The sequence below is a fragment of the Mauremys reevesii genome, linkage group 8, assembly GCF_016161935.1.
Source record: "Mauremys reevesii isolate NIE-2019 linkage group 8, ASM1616193v1, whole genome shotgun sequence".
NCBI classification, from domain to species: Eukaryota; Metazoa; Chordata; order Testudines; family Geoemydidae; genus Mauremys; species Mauremys reevesii.
In genome coordinates, this window is record NC_052630.1 from 43651916 (window position 1) to 43674514 (window position 22599).

General features: G+C 52.4%; 1 protein-coding gene across 4 annotated transcripts in view; it reads left to right on the plus strand.

Moving 5' to 3' along the window:
- The window catches only part of LOC120370264 (myomegalin-like), a 163678-nt gene that overhangs the window by 37407 nt on the left and 103672 nt on the right, over positions 1-22599 (plus strand). For 3 of the 4 annotated variants that reach the window (XM_039484693.1, XM_039484680.1, XM_039484685.1), the window contains exon 4: positions 3771-3881. In XM_039484693.1, the coding sequence (XP_039340627.1) occupies positions 3771-3881 (111 nt within the window). Of the gene's footprint in view, positions 1-3568; positions 3882-22599 lie in introns of those variants that run through there. The other variant, XM_039484688.1, reaches the window with a different exon arrangement.

Genomic DNA, 22599 nt, shown 5'->3' on the forward strand with positions numbered 1-22599 from the left:
AATATATCAGAGGGATTAATATCAGGGAGGGAGAGGAATTATTTAAGCTTGGTACCAATGTGGACACAAGAACAAATGGATATAAACTGGACACTAGGAAGTTTAGACTTGAAATTAGACAAAGGTTTCTAACCATTAGAGCAGTGAAGTTCTGGAACAGCCTTCGAAGGGGAGTAGTGGAGGCAAAAGACATATCTGGCTTTAAGACTAAGCTTGATAAGTTTATGGAGGGGATGATATGATGGGATAGCCTAATTTTGGCAATTAATTTAGCAATTGATCTTTGACTATCAGCAGGTAAATATGCCCAGTGGTCTGTGATGGGATGTTAGATGGGGTGGGATCTGAGTTACTACAGAGAATTCTTTCCTGGGTGCTGGCTGGTGAGTCTTGCCCATATGCTCAGGGTTTAACTGATTGCCATATTTGGGGTCGGAAAGGAATTTTCCTCCAGGGCAGATTGGCAGAGGCCCTGGAGGTTTTTCGCCTTCCTCTGCAGCATGGGGCACGGGTCACTTGCTGGAGGATTCTCTGCAGCTTGAGGTCTTCAAACCACAATTTGAGGACTTCAGTAACTCAGACATAGGTTAGGGGTTTGTTACAGGAGTGGGTGGGTGAAATTCTGTGGCCTGCATTGTGCAGGAGGTCAGACTAGATGATCATAATGGTCCCTTCCGACATTAAAGTCTATGAGTCTATGAGACTGTGAAGAACTTCAGAAAGATCTCACAAAACTAAGTGATTTGGCAACAAAACGGCAAATGAAATATAACATGGATAAATGTACAGTAATGCACATTGGAAAAAATAACCCCAACTACACATACAATATGATGGGGGCTAATTTAGCTACAACTAATCAGGAAAAAGGGCTGAGGGAGCACATGAAAATAGTCATTGTGGACAGTTTTCTGAAGACCTCCACGCAGTGTGCAGCAGCAGTCAAAAAAGCAAACAGGATGTTAGGAATCATTAAAAAAAGGGATACAGGATAAGACAGAGAATATCTTATTGCCCTTATATAAATCCATGGTACGCCCCCATCTTGAATAGTGTGTACAGATGTGGTCTCCTCATCTCAAAAAAGATATACAGGCATTAGAAAAGGTTCAGAGAAGGGCAACTAAAATGATTAGGGGTTTGGAATGGGTCCCATACGAGGAAAGATTAAAGAGGCTAGGACTTTTCAGCTTGGAAAAGAGGAGACTAAGGGGGGAATATGATAGAGTGAGTATGTGTCATGAGTGGTGTGGAGAAAGTGAATAAGGAAAAGTTATTTACTTATTCCCATAATATAAGAAAATGAAATTAATGGGCATCAGGTTTAAAACAAATAAAAGGAAGTTCTTCTTCACACATTGCACAGTCAACCTGTGGAACTCCTTGCCTGAGGAAGTTGTGAAGGCTAGGACTATAACAGGGTTTAAAAGAGAACTGGATACATTCATGGTGGTTAAGTCCATAAATGACTATTAGCCAGGATGGGTAAGGAATGGCGTACCTAGCCTCTGTTTGTCAGAGGGTGGAGATGCATGGCAGGAGAGAGATCACTTGATCATTACCTGTTAGATTCACTCCCTCTGGGGCACCTGGCATTGGCCACTGTTGGTAGACAGGATACTGGGTTCAGTGGACCTTTGGTCTGACCCAGTATGGCCGTTCTTATGTTCTTATGCAAAGCAGAGTCCCCAGCCACAGGCTTTCCAGACCTGGAGATCGGAATCTGGTTTAGGAAGCTGGTCACTTTCCTCTTGGAACTGAGTTAGATTTGAGCAAACATGGGCACAGAGCGCTTCTTGGTGAAAGAAAAGCCAGATTCCAGTGCGTGAGTAACTTTTGGAGATAGTGGAGCAGGCACGTGTCATATTAGTGCCAACCCCAACTGCTGAAAAATGGAGTCTGTCCCCATTCCTGGACTGAGACTGTTTTTAAAAAATTATGAAATTAAAAAGAAAATGGAGTTCTCTTTATTTGCCTTCTGGCTTCTGTGCCTTCAGGGAGTACTCAGCTCATGTTTTCTCTGCAACAAGGAGCACTGGAAACTTACATTTAAAAAAAAAAGACAGCTGAGCGTCTCACTAAGTCACTTGGGCTCTGGGAGCTGGGGCTTGAAGGGAAACCCCAAATATTGTGAGACTCGTGGTACAATAACAAAAGTTGGCAACACTGTGTGTGTGTGAAAACAGTCATAGAATCTTCAAAGGAAGGCTGCTGTTAACACACGAGATGGATTGCATCAACTGTGTCTTTCTGAGGGTGCTATCACACTTCCGTTGTGTTTAGGGGAAATGCCCAATTTGACCCCAAGGCAGCAATAAAACAAATCACTCTCTTTGCCACCTGCACTGGAGAAATAACCCCCAAATCATCTGCCCTCTTGGGCCAGCTTTTGCTCTTCTCTGAATGAAATACCATTGTATGTGCACAGCGATGTCTCCGGCAGAGGGAGGGGCAAAGCGCAGCCCTGTCAGGGAGCGGATTATGATTCTGTTCTGCGCCCCAGTGTGCCCTTACACTTCTCTGCAGCCCTGCACAGGGTTTTCGCTGCAGTGTGACTACGCATAGTTACTTCATATCAGTGTTTAGGGGCCAATTACAGACTGTAATATCAAAGCTTCGAACTTTAAACTCCCACATTCCTCACTGGAGGCTCAAAATAGGAGCCTTGATCTTCTGCCTTTCAGCTACGGGGCAGGTGGGTGGGGGGTGCTAAGGAGTAGGATGTTTCAGTATTTCCACACTGGAGAAAGGCCTTTTCTTTTTGCCTTCCTTCCTGGAAAATAACAGAGAGACACACAGGCTCGGTGTTTAGGGACACCCTTGGGCAGTGGTTTTGCCTAGCTTGGCTGCAGCTCTGTGGGAGCCCTTGGTGCCCTTTCAGGACTGCGCTGTGAGATCTGTGTCTGCACACACAGAGCGCGGGGGAAGGCAGTTCCCTAGGGGCTCTCACCAAGTGGGAATTGGCCTTGCTGCTATCCAGCAGCTCCGAGAGCTCTCTCTGGGCCAGGCCTATCGCGTGCCACACATCGTGGGGCCCTCTGGGTGGCTGTCATCCTGCCTCTCACTGGCCCGGGTCCTGCAGTCGGGGTAAATGGCTCTTTTCTCTTTCCTCTCCAGTCCCTTCCTTGCATTATGCACCTTGCACAAGAGAGGTCAGCAGGACACTAATTAGAACCTGCCCTGGGCCTTTACCTGTGTCTCCCATGGGATCAGCTGAGGCCAGGCTCTGGGAGGGGAAAGACCCTTGGGAGATTTAACTGCTGGACACTGGGATGTTGAGGGATCAGTGGGGAATCCTCTCCCTTCTCCCTTCCCTGCTGCGTCCTCATCACGTTTCCTAGCTGCCCTCTCCCCTCCCGTGCGGGTCTCTGCTGGCCAGGCCCCAGGCTCCCATTAATGGCTTGCAGTTGGCTGGGAGGTGGACGTGGAGTCGCTAGGGCCGCTGTCTGGATCGGGTTACACCACTTGTGTCTGTCCATGCAGGATGTTCCCCTGCCAGGGATTCCACAGATATCTCCTGGAGGTAAAAAAGGAAAGCGAGCTGCACTCCTGCACCCAGTGGGAGCTGCTGAGCTGCGCAGAGGCTCCAACCAGGAGCGCTCTAGCCTCTCCACCATGTCTCCGTAGGCCGCCGTGGGCTGGGGCAGCTTCCCATGGGCTTGGCTCACTCCCTTCCCTTGGCAATGTCTCCTGAGTGAGGGGGGGGGTGCAGAGATGCCCCCCTCCATGGGTCACCCACCATGTCTAACGGCTACCGTACTCTGTCCCAGCACCTCAATGACCTGAAGAAGGAGAACTTCAGCCTCAAGCTGCGCATCTATTTCCTGGAGGAGCGCATGCAGCAGAAGTATGAGGCCAGCCGGGAGGATGTCTACAAGCGGGTGAGTGCAGCAGGCTGGGATGGATGGTGCAGCCACGGTGTCTTCGGCCCCACAGGGGTTGGGGCCGGCGTTTGGGCTCCACAGGGGCTTGGGTGCCCTGGGGGAGGCCTGGTTGGGGGTGGTCAGCAGGATCTGGGTGCTGGCCAGGAGTGCCAGGGAGGGACTGAGGCTCCAGAGCATTGTGGGTTGGATGGGGTCTCACTGGAAGGGATTTGGGGTGAGGGTGGAGGGGTGGTGTCGTAGGAGCTGGGGCGAGGGTGTGTCAGCAGTGTGCCATGGAAGGAAGGGAGGAGTTACAGGGTTCTTGGTTAACAGGATCCAGGCCCAGCGGGTGAATTGGTGTCTCCAAGGGACTGGGACCCAGTGGAGGTGGAGAGAGGACTTCTCCGGTAAACAGATTTTGGGCTGGGCTCGGGTGAATCAGTCAGAAGGGTTCAGTCACCTGTTGGGGCAGTGTGTCACTTACAGGGGTAGGAGTGCAGGGGCCATGTCTTTAAGGGGATCAGAGGCCGGGGGTGTAGTTTAGGGGGATTCAGCACCTGCATCTTGGGGGGCTTCTGGTGCTAAGCAGAGAGGTTGGGGTGGCGCTGGTTGAGGGGTTTATTCTGCCAGTCCCTCAGATCAATGCCAGGGTATGGTGTGTGTGCGCGCTGGGGGGGTAGGAGGGTGGTGTCAGGCTGTGTCTTGGCCTGGGCACTGGGGTGAGAATCAGAGATGTCAGGGACTCAGCATTGACACCCCCATTGGCCCTTTCTCAGCTTCTGCAGAAATCCCCGTAAACTAGCGATGGGGGAGCCACCAAATACAGGGCACACGGCTGAGGGTTCAGGAAGTCAGGTGCTTCTGTGAGCCAGTGGAGGACCCCCCCACACACACACAAGGGCCTTCTCTCTCCCCTCAACAACCCCTCTCCTTAACTCAATCCACAGCTGTCTCTGGTGGGAGCCTGATGGGAGGAAAGCAGGCACAGACACACGCTCCCCCAACCTCTATCCAGAGCCCCCTTGTTCCTCTCACCATGGTCTGTCCCCATTTAGCCCCCAGCCCCACCCCACAGATTCTCTGCTCCATGTCTATCACCAGCCCATGCTGCCCCCCATCCTGAGCCATCCTCCACTGCTCCCCCCATGCAGTTCATGCTGCCAGTATTGCCCATCCCAAGGGTTTCCAAGTCATGAGCCAGGCCCCCCAAAAAACCACCACTGGCTTAATCCTGATATTTTTTAAAAATTAGGAATTGGGATTTTTAAAAAATTTGCCAACTCTTTGGGGCCCATGTTTCTCCACAAGCACCAGGGCTAGAGACTTATTTCTAAGAGAGAAAGTTGAGAATCTCACCTATTCCCACAACTCCAGGAGCTGGGGCTTTAAGAACACCACATATCACGAGAGTCGGTGTCTCTGTGCTGGGCACCAGCCCCGGTGCTGGCCAGCCCTACCTTTGTCACTGATCCTGTCCTCGCCCAGGATGTCCCCTCCCTGCTCTCTAACAAGCAAAAATAAGGAGCAGCTGTTTGTGTAATTAAGCAGGGGAGGATCAGTGTAACAGGAGCTGTTGGTGCAGGGAAGAGAAGTCTTTTGACTCTGCTCTGGCCCCAGGGATCAGAGTGGTCGGGTGATCGGAGATAGGGTCCTCGCCAGTCGGGAGACTCCCTCCGGCTGCTCCCGATGCCATGGGGAGAAGTGCAGTAAAAGCCAGCAGATGGTTTCTCTCATCCCCGCAGTGACCCCTCCTTTTATCTGGGGTAAACATTCCTCAACTTCTTTCACTGCAGCCTTGGCTAAGTCCTGGGACAACACGGGTGTGTGAGGCAGGTACACACCCATCCCCCAGTATGACACAGGGACTTTCCCAACTCTGGGCTCCCTTCCCCTCCCCTGGTGGCCCCTTGCGGCAGAGACAAATCCCTGACTCGAATGGGAAGAGAACCCAGACCTGGGCGTTACAGTATGGGTGACCCCCCACCATGTTAACCCTTGTGCAGCCCTACCAAGCCAGCCCGCTGTTTCATACTTAGTCTAATCCCCTTGCTGTAATCTGCCCCCTTTTCCCTCCCCCATCACATTTAAGTGACAAGAGCAGAAGGAAAGAAGAAAATGAAGCATGCCTGGTAAAGTCCCACTCTTGCTTAATCACTACAGTTGAAAAATCAAGCTCCCTGAAGCTAAGACATTTAGGAAGGGAAGGTTTCTGCAGCAGCATGAACTTGGCCCCTTGTTGTTATATTGGGTATTTCCTGGCATTAGGGAAAGATAATAGTTTCTCCATGGTGAAGGTTAGAACGTGCTTTCATTTCAGGAGGCCAGTGCTGGTCATCCCCACAACCCCCACTTTGCCCCAGATAAAGAAGTCATGATTGGGCGCTGTATGCACAAGCTCAAAGCCAGGTACAGTGATCAGGAGGTCTGAGATGGGGAAGGGGGATGTGTGGCAACATTCAACTCAAAATTCAGTTTGGCTGAGAAAGCTGTGAGCCACTGGAAAAGGGGTTGAGAACGCCAACAGGCTCATGCTTAGCTAGTGCATTCTGCACTGCGGCCAGCTGTAGTTATTCTGATTTCACACACACACACATCTGCTAACACGCTTACCTGTTGTGCATGTGCATTCAAGTATGCGCAGATGCATATGTACTTTCAGACACACACAGGGCTACCTTCACACATGCATCTACATACTCCTGCCTGTGTGTATGCAGCCACATCCTGTGCACACAAACACTGCCGTAAGTCTTTGCATACTTGCACTGAGGTGTATCAATGCCATCATTCTCACAACCTTGCACACTTATTTTCATGTGCATGCACATACATCCCTGCACATGAGTGGATATGCACTGCACTGTGGGAGACCTAGGCAAAGTGCTGACAGCTCTCCTCTGCCTCCAGTGTGTGAAAAGCACAGTGAAGGCAAAATGGGCCAGGCGCTGCCAGCCAATGGCGAGGGAGCCGCCTGCTGTTCCCAGGTAGCTGGAGTTATAAATAGATCGGTTACTGGGAGGATGTGTGGAACTAACTGGCTGGAGCATTACCCACAGCCTGCAGCATGGCAGCTGGTAGAACTCGGTGTGATCTGGGCTTTGAGTGCCAGCGCATTGCTCTGCCCAGAGGGCAGGAAGATGGGGCCAAGTTCAGTGCACAGTAGCTCATCTGGTGTTTGGAGTGTGCAGAACCTCACTGCAAAGCCAGGCACCTGGATAAGCACTCTCCAGAAGCAGGCTGCGCCCTTGTTCAGGTGGGATCCTGCCTCCCATGCAATTAAATTTTCTGACCTTTATTGTGATGTAGCACATGTGGGACATTTAACGCTGCCTGGGACACCTCCAGCAGCAGTGCCCCAAACCTGCGCTAAATAGGTTTGGTGTTAGCCCAGCTCAGCTAGAGTGGGTCAAGAATGTATTAATGATGTGTTGGAAAATGGCAATTTGTCAAAACCTAAACTGTCCACAGGAATGTACCAGTTTTGAGAAAACGTTCATGCGGAAAGGTTTCCCACGGCCAGGAGAGATGGGGTGGGTTTTTCTTTTTTTTTTTTTTTGGAGGGGCGAGGAATAATCACCTACCCTAGAATAGACAGTAGCCCAGGGGTTAAAGCACGAACATGAGAGACCTAAATTCAAATCCCTGTTCTGCCTAACTTGGAACAGGGACTTGACCCTAGGCTGTTCTGTTTTTTTCATCAAAAAACTTCAAAAGGTCCCAGGTTTGTCCTGTTACAGGACAGGAACACTTTTGAAATCTCAAACTGTTGTGGGACAGGAAAGCCATTTCCCACCCAGCTCTGGTCAGCCCACCTAGGCCCCCTCCCAACAGACCCCACTCAGCAGGTAGAAAATTGGCCTGTGTGGCCAAAAACCAGGAGGAGGCCAAGGCTGGGTAGGAGACACCGGCTTTGTGCAGGGAACAGCTGATCTCTGCTGTGGCGGGCAGGCAGCTGGAGTCGTACATTCTGTTCCCAAGGCAGTAAGTGTTGCTGGGGTGCTCAGCCAGGCAGCCCAGAGTATGCTAACTGCCGCTCCTGGGCTTCACATTTAATGTAGACAGCGAGGCAGTGGCTATGGCAGGGAAGAACACACTGCTCCTGTCCCTACTACAGCAACCGTCAGGAACTCAGTGCCAAGAGAGCTGGTTTGTAGTAACTACAGGATCTGCATAGCCTATGACTGGCTTATGGTGTGTTGGCATTGCAAGCTATCGCTGTGTGTGTGTGCGTGCGCGCAGATGGGGATTGAGGCAAGTTTCCAGTCCTGCTTGCAGGCTTGGATGCTCTGCAGGGAAGCATGCCATCTTGAGCCTAGCTGCAGTTAGTGTGAAGCGTCTACTCCTGAGAGAATTCTGCGCCAAAAAAAATAAAAATTCTGTGCACAGTATTTTAAAATTCTGCATATTTTATTTGTCATTAAATAAATATGGAGGCTCTAGCATGGCAGTGGGGAGCACAGGGAGGTGGGAGATCCCTCTGAAGCCCCCACCCCCCAGGACACAGACTCAGTGGTGAGGCAGCATCCAACCCTGATACAGTGCAAGGGCCAAACCTGCTGCAGCCACACCCCTGGGCCCTGCCCCTCTGTGCCAGGAGCACCAGGATAGTGAGCGAGAAGGACAGTCTTGCATGCATGCCCAGCCCTGGCCCCTGAACCAGGTGTGGGACAGGCATGCTCAGCCTGGCAGGATCCAAGTGTGGAGTGGCTTAGTGTGGGGGGAATCCAGGTGTGAGGTGAGAGGGTTCTCTGTGGGGCAATCTGGGTGTGGGCAGCTCAGTGGGGGTTCCTGGTATGTGGGGGATCTGGATGCACAGGAGCTTGTTGGGGGGTTCTAGGTGCAGGGGCAGAAGGACTCTGCAGGGGGATCTAGGTGAAGGTAGTAGGGGCTCAGTGGGGAGGTTTTGGAGGAGATGGGGCTTGGCAGTGGGAATCTGGGTGTGGAGGGCTCAGCAGGGGGATTTGGATGCTGGGGGAATGGAACTTGGTGGCGTGGAGATTCAGATGCAGCTAGTTGGGGCTTAGTGAGGTGGGGGTATGGGTGCGGGGGGCTCATTGGGATGGTCCAGGTGAGGGTTGGGCTCACTGGGGTGGGAGTTTGAGTGGGGGTATCAGGGGTGATGGTCTGTCTGCAGGGGTGGGGATTCAGATGAGGGGGTGGAGCTTGGTGGGGGTCTGGATGCAGGGGGCGGTGGGGCTCAGCAGGAGGGTCTGTGTGCGGGGGTTGAGGCTTGGTGGGGTAAGGGTTCGGGTGTTTGGGGCTCAGTACAGGGGTTCTGGGTATGTGGAGGAGAGGCTCGGTGGGGGGAGTCTGGATATAGGGCGGGTTCAGATGCATGGGCGTTTGGCGGATCAGGAAGCAGCTCCCTATACAGTGACCCCTTCCCCACAGCTCAGGAGTGATAGGAGCAGGAAGCAGCAGCATGGGGGAGAGGATGGCCTGCAGAACTTCCTGCACCCAACGGAGGTTTCTGTGGGTGGGTCTGACCTGGACCCAGCTGCTTTTCCTCATCCTCCTCAGCCCACCCGGAACTACCAGCTGAGCCCAATGCAGGGTAGGAGCCAGGGCTGGGGCAACCCCAACCCCCATTCTCCCCCGTGGTGATTTACCTATGTGCTGAAAAGAACTAGATAAATTCATGGAGGATAGGTCCATCAATGGCTATTAGCCAGGATGGACAGGAATGGTGTCCCTAGCCTCTGTTTGCCAGAAGCTGAGCATGGGCGACAAGATGGATCACTTGATGATTACCTGTTCTGTTCATTCCCTCTGGGGCACCTGGCACTGGCCACTGTCAGAAGACAGGATACTGGGCTAGATGGACCTTTGCTCTGACTCAGTAGGGCCATTCATATATTCTTCACATAACGTGGCTCAGTCAGAGTAGTAGAGGGCAGGAGGGAATCCAAATTGTAATGTTGTTGGCAAGGTTAACCACGGAACTCTCTAAAAGTGTCTCCCATTGGGAGAGGTGGGGATGTGAGTTGGACATCCTCATGCTCAAACTACATACGTCCCCCCGAGTGCTGAGTGTGCAAGGGAACCAGTCGCTTGCCCTCCACGGAGCCAGGAGGAAGTGTACAGAGAGGCTGCACTGGGTGAGCTCACACATTCTTGTCCCCTCCCGTTAGTTGCTTTTCTTGCTACATTCCTCTCTGCTGGTGCCTTGGCATGTGAGTCACTAACGGAGGCTCCAGGCTGCTGCTTTACACCCAGCGGGCTAAATCCAGTAGTGATGTGTCAGGGCAGAGTGTAGGTTACACCCTACGACGTTTATGAGTTAAAGTCCAAGTGAGTGTTTAGGGGCCTTACACTGGTGAGGGGGGGCAGGTGAAGACGTGACACTCATTTAGACTCAGGGGCCTGCTGGGTGTAGTTTACACCCCGTTCCCCGTCACCCCGCATGTGGCCCCAGGCATCTGTGACAGTGATCTCTAATCTGTGGGCAGCAGGCCTCACTTCTTCACTGTAACTGATAAATGCACAAGTGTGGCTGAGACTGTGCCCCTGAGAGCTGTAGCCAGAAGGAGGCTGTGGGTGTGATCGCCCCTGGCCCAGGTGGAGTTGGGGTGTCACCCCATCTCCCTCCCCTCACAGCCCCACTGGAGAGCTCTTCAGGGGTGGACTGGGTGGGCAGCAGGCAGGAAGCAGATTGAGGACAGAGCCTGGTGTCTCCCTCCCACTGCCCCGGAGGTCTTTTGTGTTTCCTGTCTCGGTGCCTTGGGACACAATCGGGGCCTCACAGCGTAAAGTGGGCCCTTACGTCATTGGTCTGAACAGCGGTGACTAAATTTAGACACTTATATCAGTGACCTGACTGAATGTGGGGGTGGCTGGCCTCCTCTGTTAAGTCAGCCACTTAGATGCCTAAATTTAGGCATCCAGCTTTGATAATGCTGGCATGAGTCCTGTTCATGCTGGGACAGTTCGGGGAGCACCCAGAGCTGCTGGGGTCTGTGCCCGCCTGCCCTGTAACCCTGTGCTGCTCTGGCTCAGAGCCTGATACCAGTAACTGGCTGCCAGGCATGAGGGTCTCACCACCGGATCTTCCAGCAGCCTAGTTCCCCAGTCCCCTCAAATCCATCCACCCTGAGTTCTTAACTAGCAGACACACGGCCTTTTCTCCTCTGGATCGGATCGTCACCCCGGCAGGAGTGAAACTGACCCCCAGTTATCAGCTCACTTTGGCACACACCACACAGTTTGCACAGCAGAGACCTGCTTGGGTAAAAATAAACACCAGGGGTATTTAATAGAACAGCCCTGGATTCAGAGCTGAAATAGACAGGGGACAAGAACACAGACAGGCTCCACAGGAAACAACTGAAGCTGCAACCTCAGGTGTTACCCTTTCACAGTAGATAAATCTCTCTTTTCTAATACAAGTTACCTTTGCTGAGCTTCCCAGCATGCCCCTGAGTCCTAAGCGGGGAACCCACTGTTCACAGACAGCTCCTGCCTTCGAGCCTGGCCCTCAGTGCTGGTTACCTTTCACTTCCACCCCTTTCCGTTTAACAGGGTTTGCATGTCCCTTTCCCCCCCCCACCCCCCCCCCCCCCCCGGCCTTTCTCACACACTGTGGCCTGGTCTACACTAGGCGTTTAAATCGGTTTTAGGAGCGTAAAACCGATTTAACGCCACAACCGTCCACACTAGGAGGCACCTTATATCGATTTTAATGGCTCTTTAAACCGGTTTCTGTACTCCTCCCTAACGAGAGGAGTAACGCCAGTATCGGTAGTAACATATCGGATTAGGGTTAGTGTGGACGCTGATCGACGGTATTGGCCTCCGGGAGCTATCCCACAGTGCACCAGTGACCGCTCTGGACCGCAATCTGAACTCGGATGCAGTGGTCAGGTAAACAGGAAAAGCCCCGCGAACTTTTGAATATTTCCTGTTTGCCCAGCGTGGAGCTCCGATCAGCACGGGTGGCGATGCAGTCCGAAATCAAACTAAAAAAAGAGCTCCCACATGGACCATGCAGATGTGATCGCTGTAAGGGCAGGCAAATCCGTTCTATCAGCGCTCCGTTACAGAAGATGAAATTCAGAATCCTTTTTTAAAAATCTCCAGACAGACGCCATAGCAGGGACTCAGCGCACTGCAGCGTGACAAGCGTAACGGAAAGCCAAAGAATCAAATGGACGCTCATGGACTGGAGGACTGAAGCTATCCCACAGTTCCTGCAGCCTCCGAAAATTATTTGCATTCTTGGCTGAGCTCCAAATGCTTCTAGGGTCAAACACAGTGTCCGCGGGTCAGGGCATAGCTTGGCAATCTACTCCCCCACCCCCACCCACCCCAGAAGCGAAAGGTAAAACAATCCTCTGACTCTTTTACATGTCACCCTATCTTTACTGAATGCTGCAGATAGACGCGATAGTGCAGCACTCAACACCAACATCCTTGCTCCCCCCCCCGCCATGGGCGGCTGATGGTACAATATGATGGAAATCCATCCTCATCATCAGCATCAGCTGATGGTACAAAAGGACTGGTAACCGTCCTCGTCATCAGCCTATTGGCCCTACTTGTTTCTGGTGGATGGATGGTGCAATATGGCTGGTAACCATCCTCATCATAGCAACAGGGGGCTGAGCTCCATCAGCCCCCACCCTTCATGTGTAAAGAAAAGATTCAGTTGCCCCTGGACTAGCAGTGGGATGCTGGGCTTCTCTCCTACACACTGCTTAATGTCCTGTCTGGACTATCATAGCAGCTGGAGGCTGCCTTCCACTCATTTCTCACTAACAAGTCAGTGTGTCTTATTCCTGCATTCTTTATTAATTCATCACACAAGTGGGGACAATGCTACGGTAGCCAAGAAAGGCTGGGGAAGAACGGAATCAACAGGTGGGGTTGTTACAGGAGCACCCCTGTGAATAGCATACAGATAATTTCTGCAGGCTCTGACACAGAGCAGCTGTGCTCTCTGGTTCTATGATACGGTGGTTCTCTAGCACACTTGCCTATATTAGGCAGCACTGATTCTATTTTTAGATACCAAAAAGGAGGGATTGACTCAGGAGTCATTCCCAATTTGCTTTTGCGCCTGGCTGATCGGCCAGGGGCACTTATGACAGCAGCTAATGGTACAAAACAATGGAAGGTGCAATATGGCTAGTAACCAATCTTGGTTTTTGCGCCCTGGCTGATTGGCCAGGGCACTAGCAGCAAATGGTACAAAAGGACTGGTAGCCATGATCATCCTCAGTTCCAATTTATGGAAGGGTTTGGATGGTGCAATATGGCTAGTAACCATCTCTGCTGTCATGCAAAAGCAAAAGCATGCTTCTGTGTAGCGCTGCTGAATCGCCTCTGTGAGCGGCATCTAGTACACATACGGTGAGAGTCACAAACGGCAAAACAAGCTCCATGATTGCCATGCTATGGCATCTGCCAGGGCAATCCAGGGGAAAAAGTCGCGAAATGCTTGTCTGCCGTTGCTTTCCCAGACGAAGGAGTGACTGATGACATTTACCCAGAACCACCCGCGACAATGATTTTTGCCCCATCAGGCACTGGGATCTCAACCCGGAAGTTCCAAGGGGCGGGGGAGGCTGCGGGAACTATGGGATAGCTAGGGAATAGCTACCCACAGTGCAACGCTCCAGAAATCGACGCTAGCCACGGACCATGGACGCACACCACCGATTTAATGTGTTTAGTGTGGCCGCGCGCACTCGATTTTATAAAATCTGTTTTACAAAACCGGTTTATGCAAATTCGGAATAGTCCCGTAGTGTAGACGTACCCTGAGTGGTGATTCATGGTGGGGGCAATTCCCTCCTGTCTTAGCTTTCCAAGACTTTCAGTGTCAGGGTTTGTCAGCATTTTCCCATCAGCTTTAATGGGCCATTACTTGTCTTTTCTTGAGTCGTACAATTCTTAGTTGTGATAAATGAAGGTGGGGGGTAGCTCCCTTTTATGGACACCTAGCCAGCCAGTTAGCTATCAAATCCCTCTTGGTAGCTGTTTTTTCTACTTGGTTTACCTGTAAAGGGTTAAAAGTCTCACTGCTATGCATAGGGAAAAGGAAGTGAGTGGGCACCTGGCCAAAAGAGCCAATGGGAAGGCTAGAACTTTTTAAAATCGAAACAAGACTCCCCTTTTGTCTGTGTGTGGTTGTTCCCCAGGAGAGAGGGAACAGGACAGCAACTATGCTGTAAGAAGCTTGGGGCCAGGTATGAAAAATCATCGGTATCATACCTAGAAACTACTCATTTAAAACCCCAGATATGTACGTAGATCAGGTAATGTCTAGGAAAATGTGATTAGGTTTCTCTCTTTTTATTTCTTTTTGGCTTGTGGACTCCTCTGTGCTAACCCCAGGTGCTTTTGTTTTGTTTGTAACCTTTAAGCTGGACCCCAATAAAGTTATTCTTGGTGCTTAATCCTTGTAGGTTCTTTCTTTTTTTTTTTTTTAATGTAGCAATAGCCTGAGTTTCCAGATGTATTTTCTTTTTCTTTCTTTCTTAATAAAATTTACCTTTTTTTAAGTTTAACCCAATGGCCCCTGGTGACTCACCCCCTCTTGCCAGTAGCATGGCTAAGATACCTAGGGAGGGTGAGCTTGAGAAAGGGCCCTGCCCTACAACAGAGTCTGGGATTTATTCCCAGCCTTGCTACAGGGCTGTGACCATGGGCAAGTCACCCATCTCTCTGCCTCCCATCTTTGGAGTGGGAATAATAACTCTTTCCTAGCCTCTGGAAGATTAGCTCACTAAGCCTGAGGTGGCTCGATACCATGCTGATGAGCATCCTAGATAAGCCAATAACTCATGGCAAGCATGAATGGTTCCCTGCATTTGTCCCAAGCTGGATAACAAGGAGGTGCCAGACTGGCTCAGACCCAAGGCCCAGCTAGCCCTCTCTCTGACAGTGGCCAGCACCAGCTGCTTTGGAGCATGGTGGGATGTGGTGAAATGCATCTGCCCCGATCTGTTTTGGGGCACATGGGGCCCGATCCTGCATGGCTTCAGTGGCGCATGAGCCAGCTTTGTGTGTTACTATGCTCCCCCGAGAGTGTCTCAGATCCAGACTTTCCGCATAGTCTGCTGATATGAGTGTTTCACTGCTTTGTCAGACACCAGATGGCAGAAAGGAACCAAGGGCAGCCAGTCTCTTCTTAGCAGAATGGCAGTGGTGTCTAGGGGCCGGGCTCCTCATGTGCTGGCATTGTACGAAGAGACAGGGCCACCCCAGAGAGCTCCCTGGTTGATGTGACAAACAGATTCGGGGGGAAGCACATAAGGGAACAGTGAATGAACTCACGTAATAGGTTCCCGCTGAACATTCAAATGCACATGGCTGATGGCTGTGGCTAGACAAGACCAAGGCTGTAATACTGTTGCCCAAGGTGGTTATTGCACAGCATTGGCCTATCTAGATGCTGCTAACCGTGGCAGAGAGCTGCCTGGTACAAAACTGGACTCCTAATATAGCTATTGATGCTCCTTGAAGCATGGCGTCAGGTCTGGCATCCCCTGTCAGTCACCCAGAGGCTTGTAGCTGCTGTGGGGATCTGACGGGGAGGTGCATAGCTCTAACTAGCAGCACCGTGGTGTCCCAGCCAAGCAGAGCTCACCCCCCTGCCGAACCAAAAACAACAACAACAACAACAAAACCCAAGCGCTGCCCCGCCAAACCAAAAATAATCCCCCTCCGAGCGCCCCCCTGCTGAACCAAAAAGAAAATCAACACCCCCCGCCCCAGAGCGCTGCCCTGCTGAACCAAAAAGAGAATTAACACCCCCCCCGGAGCGCCCCCCTGCCAAACCAACAACAACAACAACAACAACAAAACCTGAGCGCCCCCCTGCCAAACCAAAACCACCACCACCAACAACAACAAAAAAGACCCAGCGCTGCCCCGCCAAACCAAAAACAACCCCCCCACCCCGAGTGCTGCCCCGCCGAACCAGAAAGAAAATCACCCCACCCCCCCCCGGAGTGCCGCCCCGCCGAACCAGAAAGAAAATCACCCCACCCCCCCGGAGTGCCGCCCCGCCGAACCAAAAACAACAATAACAACAAAACCCGAGAGCTGCCCCACGGAACCAAAAACAACCCCCCCACCCCGAGCGCTGCCCCGCCAAACCAGAAAGAAAATCAACACCCCCCCCGAACCAAAACCAAACCACAACAACAAAAACCCAGCGCCACCCCACCGAACCAAAAACAACCCCGAGCGCCGCCCTGCCAAACCAAAAACAACCCCCCCCCAGGGCTGCCCCCCCAAACCAGAAAGAAAATCAACACCCCCCCGAACCAAAACCAAACAACAACAAAAAAACCCAGTGCCACCCCACCGAACCAAAAACAACCCCTCCTGAGCGCCGCCCCGCCGAACCAAAAAAAAAAACAACCAAAAACCCAAGCGCTGCCCCACCAAACCAAGATTGGCCGCCCCTTATAAGGTGCCGCCCCAAGCACGTGCTTGGTCAGCTGGTGCCTAGAGCCGGCCCTGGCCTGGGGCCCTTCTACTGGGGTAAGCTTTGGACTCCCATCAGCCCCTCCTGCTCCTCATTGGTAGAGGTGTCTGCCCTACTTTACGGGGTGGCAGCATCAGGAGACTCCTCCCTCTGCTGTGGTGCCTGCAATGGCATCCTAAACCATTGGGCTGTCCACCCTAGAGCCCAAACCATGCTGTTCCCCTTTCTTAGGGCTTCTACCTTCCTGGCCAGCCTGGGCCTCTCTCTGGCCTATTTGAATCAGTTCCCCCTGCTTTTTGGTAGCTCTCCTAAATCTGCTGTCTCCCCTGTCCCTGCAGGCTGTCCTTCTATCTCCCATGGCAGCCCTGGTCTCAGCCACATGCTCCCCCCTCATGTGACCCCTGTACTCTCATCCCCTTCACCTGGGGAGATGAGCAAAACCAGAGCCACACCCCTCCTCCCTATAAAAGGCCAGCTCACGCTGGCAGTAGTGCACTCTGAGTGGTACATTCCACTCTAATGCCAGAGAGGTACATGCAAAAATCTAAGGGGCTTGGAGAAGAGCTACCAAAAGGCTGCTGGGGTCTGCAGAGCTTGGCTTATGGTGGCTGAGGGAGAACTAGACAGCTGTGTGTCGCAGAGGCTTGCCATGGCCATGTGCTGTGCATGGAGGCGAAGTGAGAAATGTATCTTTTCCAGAGCTGTAGGCATCCTGGCTGGGCAGCAGACTGGTGGCTTAATAACATGCCTTGGCATCTGCTTGTGTTCAGCCCTTTTCCTGCCGGCCTGCCCCAGAGCATTCAGCTCAGTGGGGACTCACCCCCGCAGGGCACTGCAGTGGGTCTGCATTGCCCAACAGCTCCCCCGTGGCCCTGGCTGTCCATCCTTGTTTGTGATGGGGCATTACGGCCTGTGTTTATCCCCCTTTGTGATTTAAAACATGTGCTAGGCTTCAGTCCTCTCCCTAGGCAGAGCCAGCTCATCTCCTCTGAGGGATGGCAGCTCTGGATTGCTCTCGCTCTTGCCTGATGCAGTGTGGCACCACCATGTCAGTGAGCTGGAGGCTGTGATAAAGAGCCAATACCCCTCCTTAGCTCTGTTGGCCGGAGCCTCCCGCTGTAGCCTGGGATAGCACCCATTCTTGCTCAGATGAATTGCCTAGTCCCAGCTGCAGGGGGGAGAGAGAAACAACTGGTCCACTGCAGCGTGCAGGGTTTCCCTCGGACAGACTAGTCACTCTAAATTATTCTTACCAGGGACGGCATACGACAAAGTGCAGAAGGTGGGGGCCCGCAAGGACTTTGAAAATTAATACTGGCCTCTCCAGGCTTATATTAAACTCACAAGGTTACAACTTTTCTCTGACCTTGGATAGGTAGATGCTGCCACCACCCAAGTGCAAAACCCCTTTGAGAACCCAGGAAGCCGAACTTGGGAATTCCTTCCTGTGGGGTACCTTCAAGCCCTTTCACTCTCCACCTCCGGGGAAGAGCTGAGAAGGAAGAAAAAAAAATCAGCTGTTGCTACCAGCTAATTAAACAACATGTGCACAAACCTCTTAAGACACAAAACTTCAATTATCTTCTTAAAAAAGAAATGTTATTAATAAAAAAGAGAAGAAAATACATCTAGGAATTTAGGCTTTTGCTAGATTAAAAAAAAAAAGCCACAACTACATGGATTAAGCATCAAGAATAGCTTTCTTGAGGTCCAGCTTAAAGGTTACAAGCAAAACAAAAGCACCTGGGGTTAGCATAGAGGAATCCACAAGCCATAAAGAAATAAAAGGGATAAACCTAATCACATCTTCCTAGACATTTCCTGATCTATGTACATATCTGGGGTTTTAGATGAATAGTTTCTAGGTATGATACTGATGATTTTTCATACCTGGCCCAAGTTTCTCACAGCATAACTGCTCCCTGTCTGCCTCTCCCTGAGAACAACAACAGACAGACAAAAGGGGAGTCTTGTTTCAATTTTTAAAAGTTCTATCCTTCCCATTGGCTCTTTTGGCCAGGTGCCCATTCACTTCCTTTTACCTATGCATAGGAGTGAGACTTTTTAACCCTTTACAGGTAGAGCAATTAGAAACAGCTACTAAGAGGGATTTGATAGCTACTGGCTGGCTGGGTGTCCATAAAAGGGAGCTCCCCTTTCCTCCCCCACACCTCATTTATTACAGCTGGAGAGACTGAGTGAGGCCTGGGCAACGGAAGTACCGAGTGACAGCATGCTGCAGCATATTACCTTGGCCTAGGAAAACTGAGAGGAAGGTGATTCCTTCCTACAAGGTCACTGCACCTCAGGGGAGCCTGCTGAGATTGCACATGGTTGCTGACACTGTCCCCTGATATTGCTCCAGGGCCACCGAATCATAGCAGCTCCTGTACCAGATGAGGTGGGAGGAAAGGTGGGCAGGGGGAGGAAGCAGTTCCTAGGCACCAGGTTAGGCCAGGTGTCTCTGGGCAAGGGGCTGCTGTGCACTGTGTGGATAGCCTCACACCTTGCAGCACTGCCACGCAGCGGGCAGAGCCTCACTGACTGGAACTGCAGGGATTTCCCAGTTATAATGGGATCAATTAGGGGCCTGACCCTCTTCTCCCAGGTTTACACTGGGTAGCTGCACTGTCTTTAATGGAGCTGCTCCCAATTTACACCGGTGTAAAAAGGGAGAGGAGAATCTGGGTGTACAAATCCTTTGGCCCCTCCAGGAGGGGAGCCCCCCAGACCGCCTCCTTCTCCAGCAGTGTGCCGGGAGGAGGCCCTGCTGCACCAGACAACAGCCTGGGCTCAAAGGCTGCTCTAGAGTTCTGGGAGCTGACCCGCTGCAGCTGAGCGCTGCCTATGGAGAGCTACAAGAGCCTGGTGCTGCTCGGAGGAGCTCTCACAAAATCCTCTGGGACTTGTAGCCTTTGTTCCTATGGCTGTAAGGCTGCTGCCTGCAAAGCTGCCGGGCCAGAGCGTGTAGCTAGATGTTATTGCCCAGGTGGGTTAAAGCAGCCTCATAGACGCTAAGCCCTGCCCAGAAGGGGTGACTTGGAGCTAAACCATGTGTTTGTCTCTTTGTGATTGGCTATTTAGCTAACGGTCAGGACTAGAGAGTGTATGCCCTGCCTTGGCACTCCATCATGGGCGGTACTAGCCCACTCTGGATGTTGGCTGTCAAAGGGGGATAATTTTCATTAGCACTGACTTGGGTTGGCTCTGAGACAGTGATCTGGCAGTGGAAGTATCTTTGTCCCCGTGCTGGTTCCCTGCGTTGCCTGGTCATTGCATTACTAAACCACTTGAGAGCCTGTATCTCTTTGATCACTTGTCTGGTTCCTGGGCCCAGTTGGTGCCTGCTGGATAAGTGGGATGCTGCGAGTCTAGGACTGGGCAGAGGGTGCCACACACTGGAGGAGTGGAGTCAGCTAGTATTATAGTGGCATCATTCATCGATGTGATGTAGGGTTCAGATACCACTGGGTGGCCAAAAGTTTTTGTGCCTGGCTGCTGCTTTTGGAGTTGTTAGGTGAGGAAAGAAAAGTGTCTTGACTGGAATTCCCAGGAAGCAAGGTAGGGTGTAAACAAGGGACAGAGACAAACATTTCCTCTCCTGCCTTTTGTTAGCTAGCTGCACGCTGTAGCCTGAGGGCTTCTTGGCAAGGGAAGCAGGTAGCAGACCCCCAGCAACCACTAATCCAGTGCCCTGGCCCCCTGGGGGCTGTTGCAGTGTTTGTGGGGGCTGGGAGAAGTGGGGGAGCTCTGGCCCTAACACAGGCACCCCCTGTGGGAAGAAAGAGCCCCATATAGGAGGGCTGAGTCACTCTCCGTGACCCGGCCATACAGAGCAAGTGAGGGCGTAGTGTGAGAGCACTGGAGCCCTATGGCAGCTGATCACTCTGGCTCAACGTGCGTTTCCAACGTGGTGCAGGAGGGTGGGCCGTGGTGCAGGCAGCAAGGATAGTGCTGTGGAGATGATGGGAACCAGAGCGGCTGGGCTAGAAGATCCCTGTACTGCCTGCACCCAGCTGCCAGGGCTGAGGCCCTTTGTGTTGCTGTAAATGCTAGCCTACAGCCAAACCTGCCTTACTCCGAACTTGGGGATAGGCCGAGTGTTTTCTACTGGCACCATGAATACTCACTCATGCTCTCTGTGAAGGGTGAGGCCTGTCATCACCCACCGGTGGGCCAAACCCAGGCCCAGCTGCCCCCATCTGTGCTACTCCCCTCCCCCAGACCAGTGGCTCAAAAACAATTGGGTCACATAGCACCTTGAAAAAACTTGTGGTGTGAATGGGTGAAAAGTCAGGCTGACAGCACAGTCTGGGCCCCCTGCTCCGGACTCCCCCAGTCACCGGAGGGGTGTGGATGCGTTGCATGCATTCATCCGTGCAAAATACTTATCAAAACCTCTCCTGACTCCCTCTTCCCTCCCTGGTTCAAGACTAAGTAGCATGGCTTCATGCCAGCTAGTGCACTGCACCTAGGGCGACCAGATGTCCCGATTTTTATAGGGACAGTCCCTATTTTGGGGGCTTTTTCTTATATAGACACCTATTACCCCCCACCCGCATCCTGATTTTTTAGACTTGCTGTCTGGTCACCCTAACTGCACCCCCATGTTCTCCCCCAGCTATGCCTAGAATCCCTGAGAACGTCAAGCGTTTTGCTGTATACACCACACCAGCTCAATGGCGCAGGGCCCAGGGGGCAGCTGCAGGGAACAGGTGGGAGCAGGGTGGGACAAGGAGGGTTAGTGAACACTATGAGAGCAGAACTAAACTGTGCAGGGACTGGAGAGAACAGAGCAGCGGGAATTGCAGGTAACAAGGGGAGCTTCACTCCCAGGAAATGTAGAGACCTGCCCCTGCGGGAGGAAATTAACTAAACAGCACAGACACCCAATGGGGCAGGCTGCTCCCAGCACACTGCAGGGGCCTTTTTCTGTACTGCACTTCTGTCTCTTGTAACCAACCTGTCCAGCTCATCTGGGACTGGCATGGGGAGGGGAGGTGTCCAGGGCCAGCTCTAGGCACCAGAAAACCGAGCATGTGCTTGGGACAGCACAATTTTTGCTTCGGCAGTTGCGCTCCCAGAAGTTGTTTGTTTTTTGTTTTGTTTTGCTTGGGGGCAGGGGCGGCTCCAGGCACCAGCGCTCCAAGCGCGTGCCTGGGGCGGCAAGCCGCGGGGGGTGCTCTGCCGGTCGCCGCTAGGGCGGCAGACAGGGTGCCTTCGGCGGCTTGCCTGCGGGAGGTCCGCCAAAGCCACGGGAACAACGGACCCTCCGTGCTTGGGGCGGCAAAATGTCTAGAGCTGCCCCTGCTTAGAGCTGGCCCTGGTGTCCAAGACAAAATCTCCGTCTTAGAAAGTGAGGCACTGGGATGTCTAGTGTGGCATTTCTCAAATGCAGCCACCAGAGGCTTTCCTTGTGGCCACAGTCTCCTGGGTTGTGATTGGCGGTGGGGGGAAAGCAGTGGCTACTCCCCTTCTCTGTTGAATGAACCACCTTGGTGTCAGCTGCTGGGGCTGCAAGCAGGAGTTGGGCCCTGCCCCCTCTCTGGAGACAGGTGGGCACAACGTTGGAGGTGGTGAGGCTCAGGCTCTGGGCTTCACCCCTGGAGTGGCAGGGCAGCAGGCTCTGGCCATAGGGCTGGCTCTGGCTGCATGGCAGAGGCTTTGTCCCCATCCCCCAGCCACAGAGCTTCACGCTCTGGCTGTGGGGCTTCGGCCTCTGGCCCCCCAATCTCCCCCCCCCAATTCCATCACCCTTGGCCCCTGCTGCCTACTCCGTCTCCCCATCCAGGGCTTAATTTGTCCCCAGGCTTACTGGGGCTGAGTGAGTCTGCTGTAAAAAGTGATATTAACAAACATACAACTCCAGATCAGTGGCACCGCTATGGGCATCCGTATGGCCCCACAATATGCCAATATTTTTATGGCCGACCTGGAACAACGCTTCCTCAGCTCCCGTCCACTCACGCCCCTTCTCTACCTACGCTACATCAATGACATCTTCATCATCTGGACCCATGGGAAGGAGACTGGAAAAATTCCACCACGATTTCAACAGCTTCCACCCCTCCATCAACCTCAGCCTGGACCAATCTACACGGGAGGTCCACTTCCTAGATACCACGGTGCAAATAAGTGATGGTCACATCAACACCACCCTATACCGAAAACCTACCGACCGCTATGCCTACCTTCATGCCTCCTGCTTCCATCCCGGGCACACCACAAGATCCATTGTCTACAGCCAAGCACTGAGGTACAACCGTATCTGCTCTAACCCCGCAGACAGAGACCAACACC